Raw genomic sequence first — 18,101 nt, forward strand, 5'->3', positions numbered from 1 at the left:
ACAGTTCCCATGAGTACATGCTCACCTCCTCTGACACACCAAATATGCTTTGCCATCAACTATGACACTGGCTGGGGAATTGTGAACTGTGCTCGTACGACCAGGTGTATTTTGTCAGGTGTGCAGCAGCCTTAGTTGCTGAAGGTGTGTTTGCAGCCATTTTTCCAAAGGCCAACACAGGGTCAGCGGTTTGAGGGTGGTCTATGGTGCAGAAAGCAGAAGAGTGAAGGCGGAGCTGCTCCTGGAGGCTGCCAGCAGATGGAGGCACTGATGGAGTGGGACCACCCACTCAGGAGTCCACATGACCCTGACAATTACTCTTTGTTTTTCATCTCAGTATCAAGGTGACTTGGCCTTTTGAGAACAAGCCCTTTTCACAGGAGACAACTTGACGTGTCACAGTCGGAAAACAACAGATTCAGATGGCTGAATTCCATTTAGCCGCTTCAGTTCCAGAGTCCCATGATACATGCTAGTTTACTATCACACCGTCATGGATTTTTTGCATGTGTGTGCCTATACTGTATATCAAGGTGCGTTAGTTGATATCTATTCCCATTCTGATCAATGACCTATTTACATGTTATGGGTTTGTACCCTCAGCAATTTCCTGCGTATATGGCCCGCTGTGCATCATTTTATGCTTCCAGTATGCCTCTCTTTGTCACCTCTCTCCTCAAGTTACATCTGCAAACTGATTAGTCCACTACTGCCCCATCTTTGGCATAAATCCAAGAATAAGTCAGTCTCATGGCACTGACTGGTTCAATGCGCAGCACTGGATGTTCATCTGACATTTCTATTCATAAGAACTACATCACTCATGAAGTTACTGTCATTGGTGGTGCTGTACTAATGCACTGCAGATTAGTCGTCTTTCAGTATCAGAACGTGGTGTACTTGCCAAGAAAAACGTAGCTCAACATTAGCTCAGCACATTTGCAACTAAAATATCTACTGTATGTTTTTGTTGTGTGGGTTCTTACAAACACACACAGCAACATATATAGAGCGAGTGTAACGGTAACAGAATATGAGAGAGCTGTTTCTTCAGCATTGGCCACAGCTGTTCTGCAAAATGGTTTTGCATGCTCACTGTCTTAACTGAATAAACAACTTGCCGGAAAAAGTATATTTTCATCATGCATAAATTAGACAAAATGTTAAAATATAACAGAGCTGCACATTAAAGTCATGCAGGGTGAGTGACCACCACATACTGTGCAGCATCTACATTGCACCTTTCTCAGTAAGCACTTACAGCCATGGTCATGGCTGCTGTTGTCAGTTAGCAGAAAAGATTTTTTTTTTCTTGGATATTACAATTAAATTGTCTCTCCTCATCTCTTGCTAGTTCTCTGTGTGCCTTGAGGATTTATTAGAGCTGAACATAAGTACAGATTAACTGTGGCTTGTATGGATGAATACAGTCAAATCACAGCTTGTGGCAGTTCACAGCAACAAAAAACCTTTCATAAAATTGACTCTTAGTCGATGCCTGTGTATCTTATTATCTTTATATGTCTAAAAAGCTTCAGTGATATAAACTTTTGTTTTTGCTCTCCTGTGAAATTAGGAAAATGTCACTTACGACCTGTTTGCTCAAGACCCTTGACATACTTGTCTTCATGTGGTTTACAAAAGGTGGGATGGTGGGTGGCCATTTGGTCAGAGATTCAGAGCCTTCACAGAGCATTCCTTAAATCTGGTGGATATTTGGTCACTTACATAACTCCCACGTAGTTACATCTCATTACTTCCAACAAACAGCCAATTCATATAGCGAGAGGTTCCTGTCCCCCAGAGTCAGCACTGAATACCTGCAGTGTTATGCTATGTATTCCCGCTGAATCATGATTCTCAGACCAAGGCTTTATTCAATCAAAGCTGTGTCTAGGTGTTAGCAAAGTCTGGTATAAGTCAAGTTACGTCCAGGAGACACTGAAAAAACTGCCATCGGCCATGCAAAGCTGAAACATGCAGACTATTTATGTGCTACTGTATGTGAAAGAATACATAAAATGCATGTACTGCATAGAGTTCCAGAGCAAAACTGCAATTTCAATGTGTTTACTAAAAGTCTTATCACATTAGATGTTAGATTACAAGTCAATTTATGATTCATGTGTTAATAAAAAAAAAAATCACTGACTACCAGCAAAATTTATAGAAACATGACAAAACATAAAAAAATATAGAGTAGTCCTATTTGTAGATCACATTTGATCTGTGTAAAAAACGCCACTCTTTTTGTAAGTCTAATTCAAATATTTTCCATGGTGGTTGAGAGAGTGGGACCACTAGGCGTGGAGAAGGAGGGGGGTCCTTAAGTAGGACCCGACTTTATCACTCTCCTCCTTTCTAGTGGTGGTCCTTTCTCTCACCTTTTTCCTCCCAGATCATGTCCAGCAAGTCTATGTGAGCTTTTCAGATGGAGCGAGCGACACAAAGAAAGCCATAAAGCCAAGAAGTAAATCATTATTCCGGTAAGTTCATTTTTTCCCATGATATTAAAGTAGTAAATGCAGTCATTTGAATGAATATACTCCACTTACATGTCAGTTGATATTCCCTCGCATCATAATGCCTTTATACTGCAGAGCTGAACATGTTCTCAGGGAGCTGAATAAGGGCATTTGTGAGAAAAATTCATTCAATATGTGTGTATTTGTCTGTGTAAAAACCTTAAACAAGTTCCACTACACTGTTGGCATTGAGGGGTGAGCCTGATATGTAATTTCTGATTTGTCTTACCTTTAATTGTTTTCCATTTTTAATTAGTAGTAGTATTACAATTCATATTTTAGAAGATTAATTCATTCATTCTGCAGCCAGTTGGTCAATTAATCCATGCTCTGCAGTGCAACATCTAAAAACTGGCTTGCTGTGTAGAGAAGCATCTTAATGTGTTTACTTGCTGCAAGATTTATTTGATTTTCTACATATTTAAGGCCAAGGCTGGACATATTTCTTTTGGTGGTTTTATGAGTTGTGGCTGCAGTGGATTATGTAACCTTCTGTATAGTGAAAGACGTACAGTGTCCCGCACAGTTCTATACAGTGACGCTCTGTTACCTCTGGTCTCTCCAGCAGACTCTCCAGACTTCCCGCTCAAGTCACTTTCTTCCTTCCTGTTCAAAATCCACTAGTTTAGATTTGACTTGTTTTGGCAAGCCATTGAATTAACTACTATGGCTGACTGGAACAGTGCTGCACTTGACTTTTAAAGTGTAGCAGTATGCACTGTTTTTTTTTTTTTTTGTTTTTTTTTTTAATTTTCATGAACATTTTGTTCAGTTTCTTCAGTAATATTTTTGTTCATGATGGTTAATTTCCAACGTCTTGCACTGATGCAGAGGGAAAACTGGATTAAGAAAGTTCAATAAATCTAATCACATAAAACACATCTATGTGTAGCACAGCATGTTTAGCAAAATCAGAAATGTTTTGATATGCTCTTATGCTTCCATCCACCATGAAATTTTGCTGACAATGTCTTCTTAAATATCAGATCACAGCATATAACTTTCAGAGAACATGTAGCCTAAATACTTGACGAGAGGTTGCCAGTGTTAAAGGAAAAAGTAATGTGGTGCCTTGCTTTAGCTATCACTGTCAGATCACTTTTAAGCAAGGCACAAAACCTGAAATTGTTCCAGTTGAAGCTTCTTCATCTGTAGGCAAAGTTTTGCAAGGAAGCATCAAATTGTGCATAGGAAATCTGTGAATGTGAAGCTGGCTGAAAAAGAGCATGTCCAGCAAAGCCAGCTTCAAGGGATGAGAAAAAAAGGTTCTGATTTGGAATAAAGTTACATGAATTAAACTCAGTCATAACTCAGCTCTTTCATTTTTTTTTTTCCATTTCCAGGAGAGACCTGGCATAATCCCCTTCACAAGTGGTCACAGAAATATAGAGGAAGGAGTTCATAATTTTGCAGTAACATACATACAGATCCACCAAAGGCAATAGCATCTCTGGCTACTGCTCCTGGCTCAAAATGCTGTTTACTTTAGGACTTCTCCTCCTTCTCACCCCATTTCCCTCCCTTCAAACCACGACCAATGAGAGGAGAGACTTGACAGGAAGCGATACAAGCAAACCCAATGCCGTTTTCACCCTGTCAAAACCAAAAACCACTGCTGCTCTCGCCAAACAGACCGCTCGCCCAACCCTAAAGCCAAACACAGTCAATCAGACAGCCTTATCCACTCCAGCAACCACGAAAAGCAAGCCCAGCCCAGCAGTGATTCAAACCACTCCGCCAGCAGCAGTAAAGGCTACTCCAGTCAGTGGCACTGTCACCAACAAAGATAAGCACACAGTCTCAGTCAATCAAACTGTTTTAGCTAAGTCCCCCTCAGCCACTGAAGTGAAATCTACCAAAGACAAGCCGGCCCCCACTGGAGGTCCAAATGTACAAGCAGCATCTACAAAGTCTGCTTCAGCCAGCAGTGCTAAAACCACCAAAGACAAACTCCAGTCTGCAGCCAATCAGACTGTTTCAATGAAATCTCCTTCAACCAGTGATGGGAAGACTGCCAAAGACAAGCCTGCCCCCACTCTAGTTCAGAATGTTCAGTCAACATCCCCAAAGTCTGCTCCTGCCAGTGGCGCTAAAACCACCAAAAACAAGCCCACAGTCTCCGTCAATCAGACTGTTGTAGCTAAATCTCCCTCGGCCACTGATGTGAAGAACTCCAAAGACAAACCTGTTCCCACAGTAGTTCAAGCTGTTCTGTCAACACCAGCAAAGGCGGCTGCATCTGCAGCCGGCAAAGAGAAGGTCACATCCTCAACCAATCAGACTGCTGTAATCAAAGCTCCCACCACCAAAGAAAAGCCTGCCCCAACACAACCAATCAAAGTGGTCATCAGTGAAGGCTGCGACTCAAGCAACACCAAGGAGCAGGAGCTGAAGCTGAAGCCTGGCGCTCCTCTGGTGATGACGCATAAGATCAGCTTGTTGCCCGGTGGCTGCACTGGGGCATGTGAGTCTGAGATGGCAGCTCTGAAAATACGTGTGGCCCGACTGGAAAGAGAGATGTCCTCCCTCAAAGACAAATGTATGATTTTGTCATATTCACCAGGTTATCATTTTTGACACTATTCGGAGATGTGGATTTACTAATTTTGTTCATTTTCGTTTCTGCCCAGGTCCATGTTCTGCAAATTGTCAAAATGACTGTAGTGGCAATGGGGAATGTCAGAAGGGGAAATGTATCTGCCAGCAGGGATTCATGGGTCCAGACTGCAGTAAGTGCGCACAAGGAGCTGAGTGTAATAAAAGTAAGTCATTAGAGACATATCAAAGTGACAGAAAGTTACATATGTAATATCTATATATTATGTAATATCTCATTCACACTCTGATTGTAACCTCTAATCTTGCAATTTCAGAATTTGCCAAAGGAAAGGCCAAGATAACAGTGGAAACAGTGACCCTGCAGGTGAACAAAGACAAGGAGAACATGCAGGAGAAAACCACCAAAGCAGAGCACACCCTCCTCCAAAAGAGGGAACAGAAGAAGGGATCTGAAGGCAAAGAGACAGACACCAAACCCAAAGTGGCTACAAATGCTAAAGCAGGTCTTGTTAAAACACAATTAAAACAAGAATCTTCTGTCAAGAAAATAACTATCAAAGACTCTTCCAGTACCACAAAGTCTAGTCGCCCAACTGTTGCTCAAGTTCTGTTGAAACATGAGGGAAGAAAGCAAGAAGAGGCCCGCAAAGGCAAAACGACAGTCTTGACCTCTAAGAAGGTTGTCCAAAAAACTGACATCAAGCTTATTAAGGAAGGAAGTGCCAGCAAAACATATCCTAAATCTGACCAACTAAAAGATGAACCTCAAACCAACGTAACCCAGAGTAACCTGAAGAAATCTAATGGCACAGGTAAAATTGTGACCATTCTGTCCAAGGCCATGGGAACAAACAAAACCAGAACAGGGAAGGAGATCTTGGAGCAGTCCACACTGGCTGAGAAGAATGTTACTCAATCATCTGAACATAAACGCATCAAGAAGGTCAAAGCAGAGACTCTACCTGTGCAATCTGTTGACAGCAGACACGCTGAAGCTGGCAGGATTGGAAAAGAGAAAGTTACACAGAGGAGTCAGTATTTAGTGAATACAACCATTGCAGCAACGTCAGGAGACGCTCGAGTTCTGCAGAACAAGACAACTGTCCACAGTTCTGGGAGCACAAGGAAGATAGGAGGATCTGGACTAGGTTCTGTCAAGGTAGTGAACATCTCTTCCTACAGCTTCACGGTCACGTGGTCAGCACCACAAGGGATGTTCAAGAACTTCACTGTGATCAGAAGAGAGCCACGGACAGAGGGTGAAGAAGATGACCACGAGGAGTTTGAAGAGGAGGATCTTGAAGGAGACAAGGCCTCCACAGCTAAGAACACAACTGAGATCCAGATACACAGTGAGAGTACCAACACAACTGCTGCCTCTGGTAAAGCTGTTGGATCTAGAATTAAAGCTGAAAGCAAGCGGATCTCTATGGTGGTCCCTGGCAACGTACGCTCTGTGGAGTTCAGTAACCTTCGGGCAAACACAGGCTATGTCCTGCACATGTATGGCACTTCAGCTGAGAGAAAATCAAAGATTCACAGAGTAACTGCAGTTACAGGTGATTCAAACATTTGTCATTTATGCATAACTCCTCAACTACTACCAGGGATGGACAAATATAGTGTTTGTGGATTTTTCATGGACAAAATATGATTAAAAATGTTTTCTCACCAGGTCCTGAGCCAGCCACCGAGATGGTTTTCAGCAACGTGACAGAGTCTTCTCTCACTGTTTCTTGGTCAAAACCAAAGAGCGCATTTGTAGGCTTCAGGGTCACATACACCAACATTATCACAGGTCTGTCAAACACTACCTCTATACTGCATCTCTGGTCAAAATTAATATCAGTCAGTGTGGATCTATTATTGAGAGGTGCCAGTTGTTTCAGCGTGGTATTTGTGATTTGTCATCCTGCCAGGGGAGAACCGCTTTGTGACTGTGGACTCTCAGCAATCTCATGTGGTTCTGTCAAGCTTGTCCGCTGGATCCTCTTACATTATCACAGTAACTACTACACAAGGCAGAGCCCAGAGTGACGCCCTCACATCTGTTATAACCACAGGTACACAGTCAGATAAGCTTGGGAAGTGCAAGTACTTTCTTTTTTGTCCTAGCATGTGAAAACAGTGATAAACCCACAATGGATTGTCTCTTGCCTGCAGTGCCTGCCCCTCCAACACATCTGCAAGTAGTCAATGTGACAGACACCAGAGCTGTGCTGCAGTGGACACCCAGTCTGGGGAAAGTAGACCGCTTCATCATCAGCTATGAGTCCTCCAAGAGTGAGTCTGACAACATTACCCACTAATCACTGATGACTTGCTAATGAATAAGCTAAGTGGTATTAATTCTTTTTCTTGCCACAGCTCCTAATGTGACAGTGACAGTGATGCTGTCTGGAAACTCAGTGGAGCACCAGCTGAGAGGCCTGCAGAGAGGCACCCTGTACACAGTCAAAGTCCTGAGCCAGAAGGACAGTCTCCAGAGTATGGCCATCTCAACTACATTTACTACCGCTAACGGTGAGTAGATGGGAATAGATAGAGGGAGATCAGGCTTTTTTTACTAGCTTGAGTCTACAGAGTTTGTGTGTGAACTAAATGCTTGTGCATTTTTGTGTCCTTCAGTGGTTAAAGCCAGTGAGGTGGGTGCTCGCTCTGCAGTGATAGTATGGAGAACGTTCACTGTTGTTTACAGCAGCTACAGACTGATCTACCAGGTGGCAGGACAGGAGACAAAGGTGAATAATATTCCCTCATCATTGGCACATACAGCACTAAGACATAAGAGATTAACTTTGTGTGCTTTCTACATTAGGAGGTGATCTTGGATGGATCCATCACAGAGTATAAGCTGTCAGGGCTGTTGCCAATGTCACGCTATATTGTTCTGGTACAAGGCGAGAGAGATGGACACTACACATCTGTTGTCACTACAGAATTCATCACAGGTATTGTATTTCATGTCTCTGCTAATTTCTCTGCCCCATCAAGACTTTATCATAACTTAAATTGCTCTTTTTTTTCATCCCTCAGGCAAACTACGCTTCCCTTTCCCTACTGAGTGCTCTCAGGAGCTGCTGAATGGAGCTCTGGAGTCAGGTGAGGTGGATATCTACCCGCAAGGTAAAGAGGGACGAGCGGTCAGAGTCTACTGTGACATGGAGACAGACGGAGGTGGCTGGACGGTGAGAAAGAAAACTGCTATTATCTGAACCAAACCTTGCATGAAAAAAGTGGCAGAATGGATTTAGACACTAGACAATTTGATGTGTGTTTTCAGGTGTTCCAGAGGAGGATGAATGGAAAGACAGATTTCTACAGAACCTGGAGTGAATATAGCGCTGGCTTTGGAAACCTCAGCGAAGAGTTCTGGCTTGGTACAGTTGCACCAAGTTTTTATTATCACCACATCTACATTAGAATATTTGTTTTAAATAAATCACCCTCACCTGTCCATCTTTCTGCCATTATTAGGAAATGAGCTTCTTCACAACCTGACCAGTGTCGGCCCTGTGAGTCTGAGAGTGGACATGCGATCTGGAAATGACACCGCTTACGCTCACTATGCCAACTTCTCCATTGGTTCAGTGGAGAGGCACTATACTCTTACACTGTCTGGCTACACTGGAACTGCAGGTGAAAACTGTGTAAAAGTTGAGTTGTCCTGAACATGTGCAGCATATACTGTATTATACAGTAAATACCTGGCAGCTCATACCACAATGCCACTGGATTTCTCTGTCAGGTGACTCGATGAGGTACCATAATGGGCGTCCATTCTCAACCCGGGACAAAGACCCTGATCCTCTGGGGATCCACTGTGCCAGGGCTTACATGGGAGGCTGGTGGTACAAGAACTGCTACAAGACCAACCTCAATGGTCTTTTTGGCATCAACAGCAATAATCAGGTACAATTCACTTCTCTACTTGGACATAGACTAATGAATTTTAAACATCTTCTATGATACACCAACCAAATATAATCACTTGTCTCTGTTCTCACACAGGGAATAGTCTGGATAGACTGGAAAGGTAAAGACGCCTCCATTCCCTTCACTGAGATGAAGTTCAGACCGTCCAGGTTCTCTCCTGCAACTCATGGCTAAATATACATCAGTCTTCATGGGTTCTCCAGTCTGAAAACCTTACATCTGACAGAGAATTACATCTCCAGAAATCCAGAAGGAGAGCGGATCTCACAGTTGCTGCATGTCACTTTCCAACTGAAATTGCATGTACAGTGGTTTTGATAGCTTGAACGACAGCTATCAGTGCATTTGATTCAAGATTTTTTTCTGATCTTTTTTTTTCCTGGAAATAAACTAAAAGAGTGGAGAGATGCTTTATTGCAACTTTTTGTATGCTGTTCTGCTGTTCTGCCTGACCCGTCCATTTCAACACAGTTTTGTTTTGACACCTTCTTGTGCACCACCATGGTATGCCACCCCACTACTACTGTAATTAAATATGCACTGTCTCACTCCATTGGAATAAATGTGGCTAATGTGGGTCTGAAGTGTTGTTTTGTTTTGTTTCATAAAAGAAAATTAAAACACACAATTCCCTTCACAGAAAGCAGTTTCTTCATTCCCTGCTCTACAAGATAAACTCATGGCAGTATGATTGTCACGTCAGCTGTGGTGTGTTGTCACGCCCTTCACCCAGTCCGGGGCATGGTTATCAGACTGTCTCTCGTTACATGTGTTGCATTCATCTTATTTTCAGTTGTGCTGACCTAAAAAGATATTTAGATGGCCTTGACTTTAGTGAAAACACCAACATTTTATCGAACTGAAGGGCTCAGTGACTGATGAGAAGACAACTATAAATGTGGCAGGCAGTGTGCTAACTGGCTTTCTGAAGTGGGACACAAGCAAGAAGACACACAATGGCAATAGAAATATCAATGATCAGTGTGGGAGCTGTTTTCCTAGTTGTTGTGCTGTTGATGGCACTGATTTGCACTCAGAGAGACAACTGTGTAGAGAAGGACGACAAGGGAAGCAAATCGACAGGTACTTACCTTTTTGTTGTCTTCATGTGTGTATTTGATCATGCTGGTTGCACAATCAAGTCTTTTAATGACCTGAAAATATAATTAATACATGTTTTCAACTCATGGACAACTAGTACATTGAACTTGATCTGACAGATTTTGAAAATTAATAATCATCTGTTTTACCTTTGTCTTTCTTAACTCCCTCATCCAGCTGAGTCCAGCCTGCTGCAGTATCTCTATCAGTTCCTTCCCTGCTCCTCAACTCATTCACTCCCAGGTCCTCCGAGCTTCTTCCTCATAGGCAATATGATGGACCTGGCACATGATCATCTGCCAATTCACCTGACCAATCTGGCACAGCGGTATGGAAACATATACCGCCTTAAATGTGGAAACACAAGTAAGCACCCACAATTTTATTATGTCACATGCAATCAAGCAAATCAGCTTTTTAAATGAACTTTTTTTGTAGACAGTAGGCTTCTGATGGGCACTACTCCAACAACCTTGTTGTGTTGTTTCAGCCATGGTGATTCTTAATAGTAGTGACGTCATAAGAGAGGCACTGGTGAAAAAATGGTCAGACTTTGCTGGCAGACCAATTTCATACACAGGTAAACAACTCAAACTTGTTTTGCAATGTGGGTATGTCTGGCTATTGTATTATTGTTTGTTCTTATGAGCTCTCCTGACTTGCATCAGGTGATATTGTGTCTGGGGGAGGGCGCACTATCTCTCTGGGGGACTATAATGAGGAGTGGAGGGCACATCGTCGTGTAGTCCACAGTGCTCTGCAGCGTTGCTGCCAGCAGTCGTTGCATAATGTGATCGAGAAACAGGCACTGCATCTGAGAAAGGTACAGAAAACTGTACAAACTGTACAACAGTGGACAACGGAAAGACTTGTGTTAAAACAAACAAACAAACAAAAAAAAAACATTTTAACCTATAATGTGATAACAGAGATCCAGAGAGCAAAGAAATCTTAAGACATTTCCAAAGTGGTCACATAAAAGGCATTGTTTGTTCGTTGTTCAGGTTTTGATGGACTACCAGGGCAGTGCTGTAGATCTCTCAGAGGATTTCACAGTGGCAGCCAGTAATGTCATCACCACTTTGGCTTTTGGAAAACAAGTGAGTATCTGTCCTCCCAAAGCTCAGTTTGTACCTCTGAGTATCAGAGATGGATTGCAAAATCTGTTTTTCATCAGTGAACAGTTGTGGTGGTGGCAGACCAGTGCTTGGTTCCCTGTTTATGTTTTAGAAACTTACATTACATAAGTCCATTCATAGTGTGCTAGTCTGTTACCGGATAGTGCATTTTATTGGTAGGATGTGTGGAAAATATTGATCTCTGTGTTTTCTAGTATGATAAGCACTCTGTGGAACTGCAGCAGCTCCACAGCTGTCTGAATGAGATTGTTGCTCTGTGGGGCTCCTCTTGGATTTCAGCTCTGGACTCCTTCCCACTGCTCAGAGTCAGTAAATATTCATTATCTTGACTGCAGATCACATGAAAGTCTAGCAAACATCTTCTTCATAAGGTTTCACACATTATCTAATTTGTTCTCTCAAAGAAATTACCCAATCCTGTGTTTTCCCGTCTCCTGAAAGAGGTGGCCAGGAGGGATGAAATTATACGAAAACATCTCAACAATTACAAGGTTAGTAAAAATAAATGCCTGAAAAGAAAAAAGGGTTGAAAATGCATCACAAAGCATACAATAGAGAGCTATAACTATACTTAATTGCTCAGATTACAGGTTACGAAAAAATAGTCTTGGTGTGGCTTGGTGATTAGATAAGACTTGCGTGCAGTCATTCCCGTCAAATCTCAGAATCACACAAGTCAAATCAAGCAGTCACGCTCATAAAATGAGACATGTTATCTATAAAGCCTGCGTTCATTTTTAATCAACTGGTGATTTGTTATCTGTGCAGTCACAAGACAGCAAAAATGAGGGCGCCATCGCAGGATCCCTCCTCCAGGGCCTTGACAAACATCACAGCACAGGGCATGGAGTGGTAAGCAGTGAACACTGAGGGGGATCAGTCTGAACCGTGGGAGCAGAGTATGGCTTTTGTTTGTGTATTATCCAGCTTGTTATTTTAGCAAGGTGTTTTCATCTGAACTCCCTAAAATTTGGATGAATATACTGATAAATCGACTTTCATTTAAGACTACAACTGTGATTTGAAATTCAGTTTACTGTTAATACTCCTATCAATAAACTACATCATCATGTCTCCAGCAACTCACAGATGTCCATGTTCACATGGCCACTGTGGACCTTCTCATTGGGGGAACAGAGACCACTGCAGCCTGGCTGAACTGGACCGTGGCATTCCTCTTGCACAGACCAGAGGCAGGATGCACCATTTTACATAAAACATCATATTTACACACGCTGAACTCCATCTCAGTGTCTCTTTCCTCTCTTACTTTAATCTTCAGGTGCAGGCCAAAGTGTATGAGGAGCTGTGCACGGTGCTAGAGGGACGATACCCCAAGTACAGTGACAGGCACAGACTTCCTGTCCTGTGCTCTCTCATCCATGAGGTGCTCAGACTCAGGCCTGTTGCCCCGCTGGCAGTGCCACACAGAGCCATCAGAGACAGCAGGTCAGCCGAATGGCAATATGAATTGATGATGAAACAACGCAAAAGGAGAAGATTTACTACTAAGATAATTTGTCTATGAGCTCAGATAATTGGTAGTTGAAGCATGATGAGATGTGAAATATTACACATTTAGCACTGCTTTGATGCAAATGGCTACAATGAACATGGCACAATGAACAATGAATCAGCAAAGCACCAAAACTGTAGGTTTCATATAGAAAATGCGTAGAATTTTTCATCTCTTCTGGGATCAAGTATATACAAAGAGCAGTTGTGATGTTTGACTCATTTTTTGCTCTGCTTTTTCCCCACGTATTATCTGCTAACACTGTTATAACTTGTGATAAATGTATAATCCCCACACATTTTTAGTATTGCAGGTCACTTCATCCCTAAGAACACAGTCATCATTCCTAATCTGTTTGGAGCTCACCACGATCCTGCAGTCTGGACTGACCCGTACAGCTTCAAACCAGGTACTGCTCTCTGACTGTGAGCTAGAGTGCATTCCTTTCACTTGGCTCGGCACATCTCAGATAAAGTGGCTCTTCTCCCTCTTTCAGAGCGCTTTCTGGAAGGAGGAGGAGGCTCCACCCGTGCCCTCATCCCTTTCGGAGGTGGGGCCCGGCTCTGTCTGGGGGAGTCTGTTGCCAAAATGGAGCTCTTTCTGTTCACTGCCTACTTGCTGAGAGATTTCCAGTTCATCCCTCCTGATGGTGAGGCCTCTCTGCCCGACGTGAGAGGAGTTGCTAGTGTTGTGCTCAAGGTCAAGTCCTACGCAGTAATAGCACGCCCAAGAGCTGTGACTAATCCCTGAACCACAGAGGGAGTACTGCTGCTTACTTAACTGTTGTGTGCGCATAAAAGATTTTTTTTTAATTTTCACATGTATGTCTCTTACCAATATTGCTGTGTATTTGCCTCTAGTATTGGATTTCCTGATTAAAATAAACCATGAATGAGTTTATTTCAATAAATTATTTAAGCCTCACTAAATAACATGTACAAATTTAGGCCAGATTCAGGTTCAGTGATTTCTTTCATATCTTACATAACAGCAAAGCAAACTGCATTATTAGTTCCTGTGTTCATTTTAAAGTTTTATATATGAAATGCCTCACCATCACCAGCAGAGGGGGTGTTGGGGTTGTGGAGCTTACTGTAAAGAAAAACAGTCAAATAATAGTAATTTTACAAGAAGGATATCTGCCATAGAGTCTGGCAGCACCACCCAGAGGACAAATGCTGAACATGCAGCCAAAAGTGAAATAATTTCATCCATAAAAATGTCTAGCAGGCTGCTAGAGGTACATCTTTTGGAAAAAGTGATGAGGCCTTCATTTGTGGAAACCCAGACGGATTTACTGTTTCAGTGCAGGCACCTGACCCGAAGCCACTGAAAGGCTTGGATCGAAGCGGACCAAACACTGTGTAACAGATTAGCTCCTTTACCCGTGATGGGTGTCATGATCTGTACACCTACAGACCGGAGAGAGTCTGCAGGACTGCAACAGACAGACGGAGTCTGGATGCAGGAAACCGCAGAGCAGAGCAGGTCAGGAACAGGCGAGGTCGAAGCCAGGATATCAGTCTGAAGGTGAGTGCTGAGACACAGGTGTGCAGCTCAGGTGAGGGGAGAAGGCCGTGGCTAGGAAGAGCAGGTGGCAGGTAAGGTGTGGAGTGGATGTGACACATTAAACTCTGCAAGGAGACATCTTCTGAGAGAAGGATGGCTTCCTCTTCATCATTGTCTTCTTTCTCTGACACATGCAGCAGCGGGACTTCAGTCATCAGGTGATTATGAAAACATGGAATATATTCTCTTGTTAATCTGTTTTCTGTCTATTTTGAGATAAGATTTATTAACTCTGAAGCTCAACTCTTATTTACAAAATGTTGAGGTACCACATGGAATACTGTAAATTAATTTAAAATAAACTTGAAAAATGTGACAATAATGGATGAATATCAGCTGTGGTTATAAATACGATCAGCTGATGATGGAGGGCCACCAGCTTCCCATAGTTTTAGTTTTCAGTTATTTGAACTATGTTGCTACTTGGTCTTCTCCAACAGATCATTTGATGACATTTGTCTTACTAGGAGATGGTGTTACTTTGATGAAATGACAGATGTGATTGAAGATGTCTAACCAGTGGTCCCTTTCCCTCAGACGGGGTAGAGCAAGTGTTAGCTGCAGTGGGTGAGTCAGTGTCACTCTTATGTGGTAACACTTCCTCTCTTGGTGTGAGTAGCAGTGTCATGTGGGCTTTGGGTGGAAGGACACTGACAGATCATATCTCACCCCATGAAGGCCAAACAGAGGCTTTTCATGTGAACACAGACTCATCACTGGTCATCAGAAAAGTAGTAATCGACATATACATGAAGAGAAAGCAGAACACGGATGCAGGCACTGTGTCTGGTTAAGGGACAATACATGCAACCTGCAGTACAACTGTTGTGTAAGAGCGCTTTGGAGCGTTCATGAAAATACCCTGAATGACTGATGTTTTCTTACCTTTCTGTTTGCAGAAAAGGAGCAGTCGAGTATTGGAGTGGTAAGAAGAAATGCTGAAGAGACAAACAACAACTGTGCCAAAACTATCTGTTAAAAGCTTAAGCGACGTCAGACACAGACGTCATTTAGAATACAAATAATGAGGAACTACACCAGCAAAAACCATCCAAAAGAGAAGCTGCCACCACCACAGATAGTTTCTATGATTTGTTACAGGCTGTAAACTAGAGCTTAATAAGAGTGTTTCTTTTCCTCGTGATTTTAATCTTGATAAGTAATTGCAACCATCAATGCACTAGTTTTCTAGTGTTCAAGACTCCTTCGTCATGATCACTCATCATCCTGCAGATATTTATTCAAACGGCATTAAAGATTTTATTGAAAGGTCGAATGTCTACATTTCATTTAAAATGATACAGATGATTGCATATATCAACAGGAACGGGGCAATAAGTAAGAGGGGGTAGCATTTTCCATGTTGCAATATTTGCAAGACAAACTCTTTCAGTAGATGTTACAAGCTTTTACATAATGAATAAATGTAAGCAGGCGATGCAGATTAGACAGCAAAAAAATCTTCTTTTTCTTCATTCCAAGAGTTAAAATGACTAATACTGGACTGCAATGAAGGAGAGAAAATTGTTATGTGACTATTTTAAGATGATGAGAATTAAAGCATAGTTTCATAATAGTAAAACTACCAGCCAGTACACACGTTTTCATCCTGGAATTGTTGGTATAGAGGATTGGGTTGTTGGTTTGTGGGGTCTGTGAGATAAAGGTAGAAAGTTGTCAGTGAAGTGATAAAGAAAGCAGAAGAGCCTACAGTGACTGGACTAAAGACAGAAAAACACGGTGCTGACCATCTGGAAGTGTAAGATTCACCGTCTCATAATCGTCACTGGACACCACAGGAGTACCTGAAAAACAACAAGAGGACACGAAGCTGAGATGACGCTTCATTACACTGCATTGCTCTCAAAATTTTAAAAGTAGCTTCTCGACATGTCAAACCTGCTGGCTGCCTCTGGGTCCACTGTGCAGCTCTCTGGGTGTTACGTCTGCGATAAATGAATAGTCCTGTTGGTGCAGCAATTATGGCAATTGCAAAAATGACTGAGGCCACAACTGCAATAAATGCTCCACTGCTCCCCTCCTTCCTGGTTTTTGTAAAACTCGCAGTGGCTGTCAGTGCTGAGGGTGACAGGAGGCAAATTTCACCAATGGCAGCACCACATGTATCAGGATATTACCATTGCAATTGAAACAAGATGTAAAACAATAAACAGTTTCTGCTGTAATACCTTGAACTGTTGTGGTCACAGCTGCATCTTCCACTTCATGCAGGAAATAAGAAAGGTACATAGATGTTACAGCATGGATATTGTCCGTTGTTGACAGTAATAACACCAAACCGTTTCAAATCTTACCTTGGACCAGTAGATAAATGTCAAAGCAGCGTTGAGTTTGTCCAAGCATGTATTTACATCTGTACCAACCACTGTCACTGTAATTCACAGAGTGGATGGCCAATGAGGTCCCATTAATTTCAGCCTTTTTAGAGTTGACAGGTACAGGGTTGCCTCCTTTCAGCATTACCCAGGAGACATTTTGGGGCCCTTGTTGTCCTGATGTCATGTCCACTGAGCAGCTCAGGTTAATGGGTGTGCCAGGCGCCGTCTTCACTGCTTGAAGGGGTTTGCATTCTGAAAGATTTGCGTGACACATGATTTATTTGTAAAAGAGTGAGAGTAAAAGAAATAAGAGAAAACTGTAGACTTACCTTTTACTTTTAACGATATGTTTTTGACGAGCATACACTCCCAGCCACGCCAGATTTCACAGCTGTACAGTCCCTCATCAGATTTTTGTAATTTTGTCAGAAAAAGAGACATTTGTCCTTTTCCATCAGCCTCCCATTTTACACGTTCAGCATCCCGGATTTTGGGTGTTTTAGGCCTGGCAAGGATAACCTTCATCTGTCTCAGATCTGTTCCATGCTTGATCCATTTGACTCTGTAGCAGCTCTTTGGATTCATCGCAGTCGAATTAAAACATGGAAGAACTGCATCATCTTCTTGAGAGGCAATCACCAGTGAGTCATCTTTAAAATGATAAGAAATTAAGTTAAAGAGTAAGACCCACAGTTCATATTGTCTATTGATTATGAAAAAGGAAATACATTTAAGAAATTATTCTGTGATCTACTCACCACTGCAGTCTGATATGACCACGAACAGAACTAATAACAGGAGACCCTGCAGATAAATGTGTGCCATTTTTTGTGTAATGTAACCGAGTGGAGAGACTTATTCTGGAGCTTATTCTCTACTGAACTTTTTTTTTTTTTTTTGTCTCGACCTATTCTCACTTCTCTAAGTCACACAGTGGTCTCATCATGAAACTACCTGCACCGCAGTGAAACATTAGTTCTTTTAGCCTCATGATGGGGCCAATAGAGCCACCCTGTGGCAAGAGCAAAACATTACATCACGTTGACAAACGGCTATGAGAGCACAAGGTGAGGTTATATCTTGAGCTCACGCTTGATTGTGAGTGGGGAGAGTGAAAGTGCAGCGTTTGCTCCTTGAGCCATTGCCATTGAGCAAGGCATTTAACCCCCAGTTGCTCTGCACTGCGGCTGGCAGACCTGACTGTGGCTGCGTTGGACAGCTTGCAGGTGTGAATGTGTGTAACTATACATGAGTCAGTGAAAGTTTCCTGAATAAGAAGTTTCCAAAAATACATGTGCTTGTTTTGTCAAGCATGCCTCATAAGCAGCTTGTTTCTGCAGAGTAATGTGCATTGCTTTCTTTTTATAAAGTCACAGTTCTCCTTGCTGCATCACGCTTCCTTCCTTAAAAAAAAGTC

The 18,101-nt window shown here is 42.4% G+C and overlaps 3 protein-coding genes across 3 annotated transcripts; 2 read left to right on the plus strand and 1 right to left on the minus strand.

Moving 5' to 3' along the window:
• Positions 1-2,379: 2,379 nt before the first annotated feature.
• tnxba (tenascin XBa) lies at positions 2,380-9,583 on the plus strand. Its single transcript, XM_076737363.1, has 15 exons — positions 2,380-2,486; positions 3,869-5,064; positions 5,156-5,287; positions 5,399-6,643; positions 6,760-6,882; positions 7,004-7,147; positions 7,248-7,367; positions 7,452-7,607; positions 7,713-7,825; positions 7,903-8,035; positions 8,121-8,272; positions 8,368-8,464; positions 8,562-8,723; positions 8,833-8,996; positions 9,096-9,583. The coding sequence occupies exons 2-15, from the start codon at positions 3,999-4,001 to the stop codon at positions 9,192-9,194; spliced, it is 3,906 nt and encodes a 1,301-aa protein (XP_076593478.1). The 5' UTR covers positions 2,380-2,486; positions 3,869-3,998; the 3' UTR covers positions 9,195-9,583.
• Positions 9,584-9,976: 393 nt separating this feature from the next.
• On the plus strand, positions 9,977-13,526 carry cyp21a2 (cytochrome P450, family 21, subfamily A, polypeptide 2). Its single transcript, XM_076737894.1, has 12 exons — positions 9,977-10,103; positions 10,299-10,487; positions 10,612-10,701; positions 10,790-10,944; positions 11,126-11,221; positions 11,455-11,565; positions 11,665-11,751; positions 12,029-12,112; positions 12,340-12,453; positions 12,543-12,709; positions 13,082-13,185; positions 13,273-13,526. Exons 1-12 carry the CDS (start codon positions 9,977-9,979, stop codon positions 13,524-13,526), a joined length of 1,578 nt encoding a protein of 525 aa, XP_076594009.1.
• Positions 13,527-15,672: 2,146 nt separating this feature from the next.
• Positions 15,673-17,572, minus strand: LOC143325141 (CXADR-like membrane protein). The gene is made up of 8 exons (XM_076738056.1): positions 17,443-17,572; positions 17,014-17,334; positions 16,661-16,936; positions 16,535-16,567; positions 16,245-16,424; positions 16,094-16,150; positions 15,946-15,998; positions 15,673-15,849 (listed from the first exon to the last, which is right to left on the minus strand). The coding sequence occupies exons 1-8, from the start codon at positions 17,507-17,509 to the stop codon at positions 15,790-15,792; spliced, it is 1,047 nt and encodes a 348-aa protein (XP_076594171.1). The 5' UTR covers positions 17,510-17,572; the 3' UTR covers positions 15,673-15,789.
• Positions 17,573-18,101: the final 529 nt, after the last annotated feature.

This window comes from Chaetodon auriga, chromosome 8 (genome assembly GCF_051107435.1).
Source record: "Chaetodon auriga isolate fChaAug3 chromosome 8, fChaAug3.hap1, whole genome shotgun sequence".
NCBI lineage: Eukaryota > Metazoa > Chordata > Actinopteri > Chaetodontiformes > Chaetodontidae > Chaetodon > Chaetodon auriga.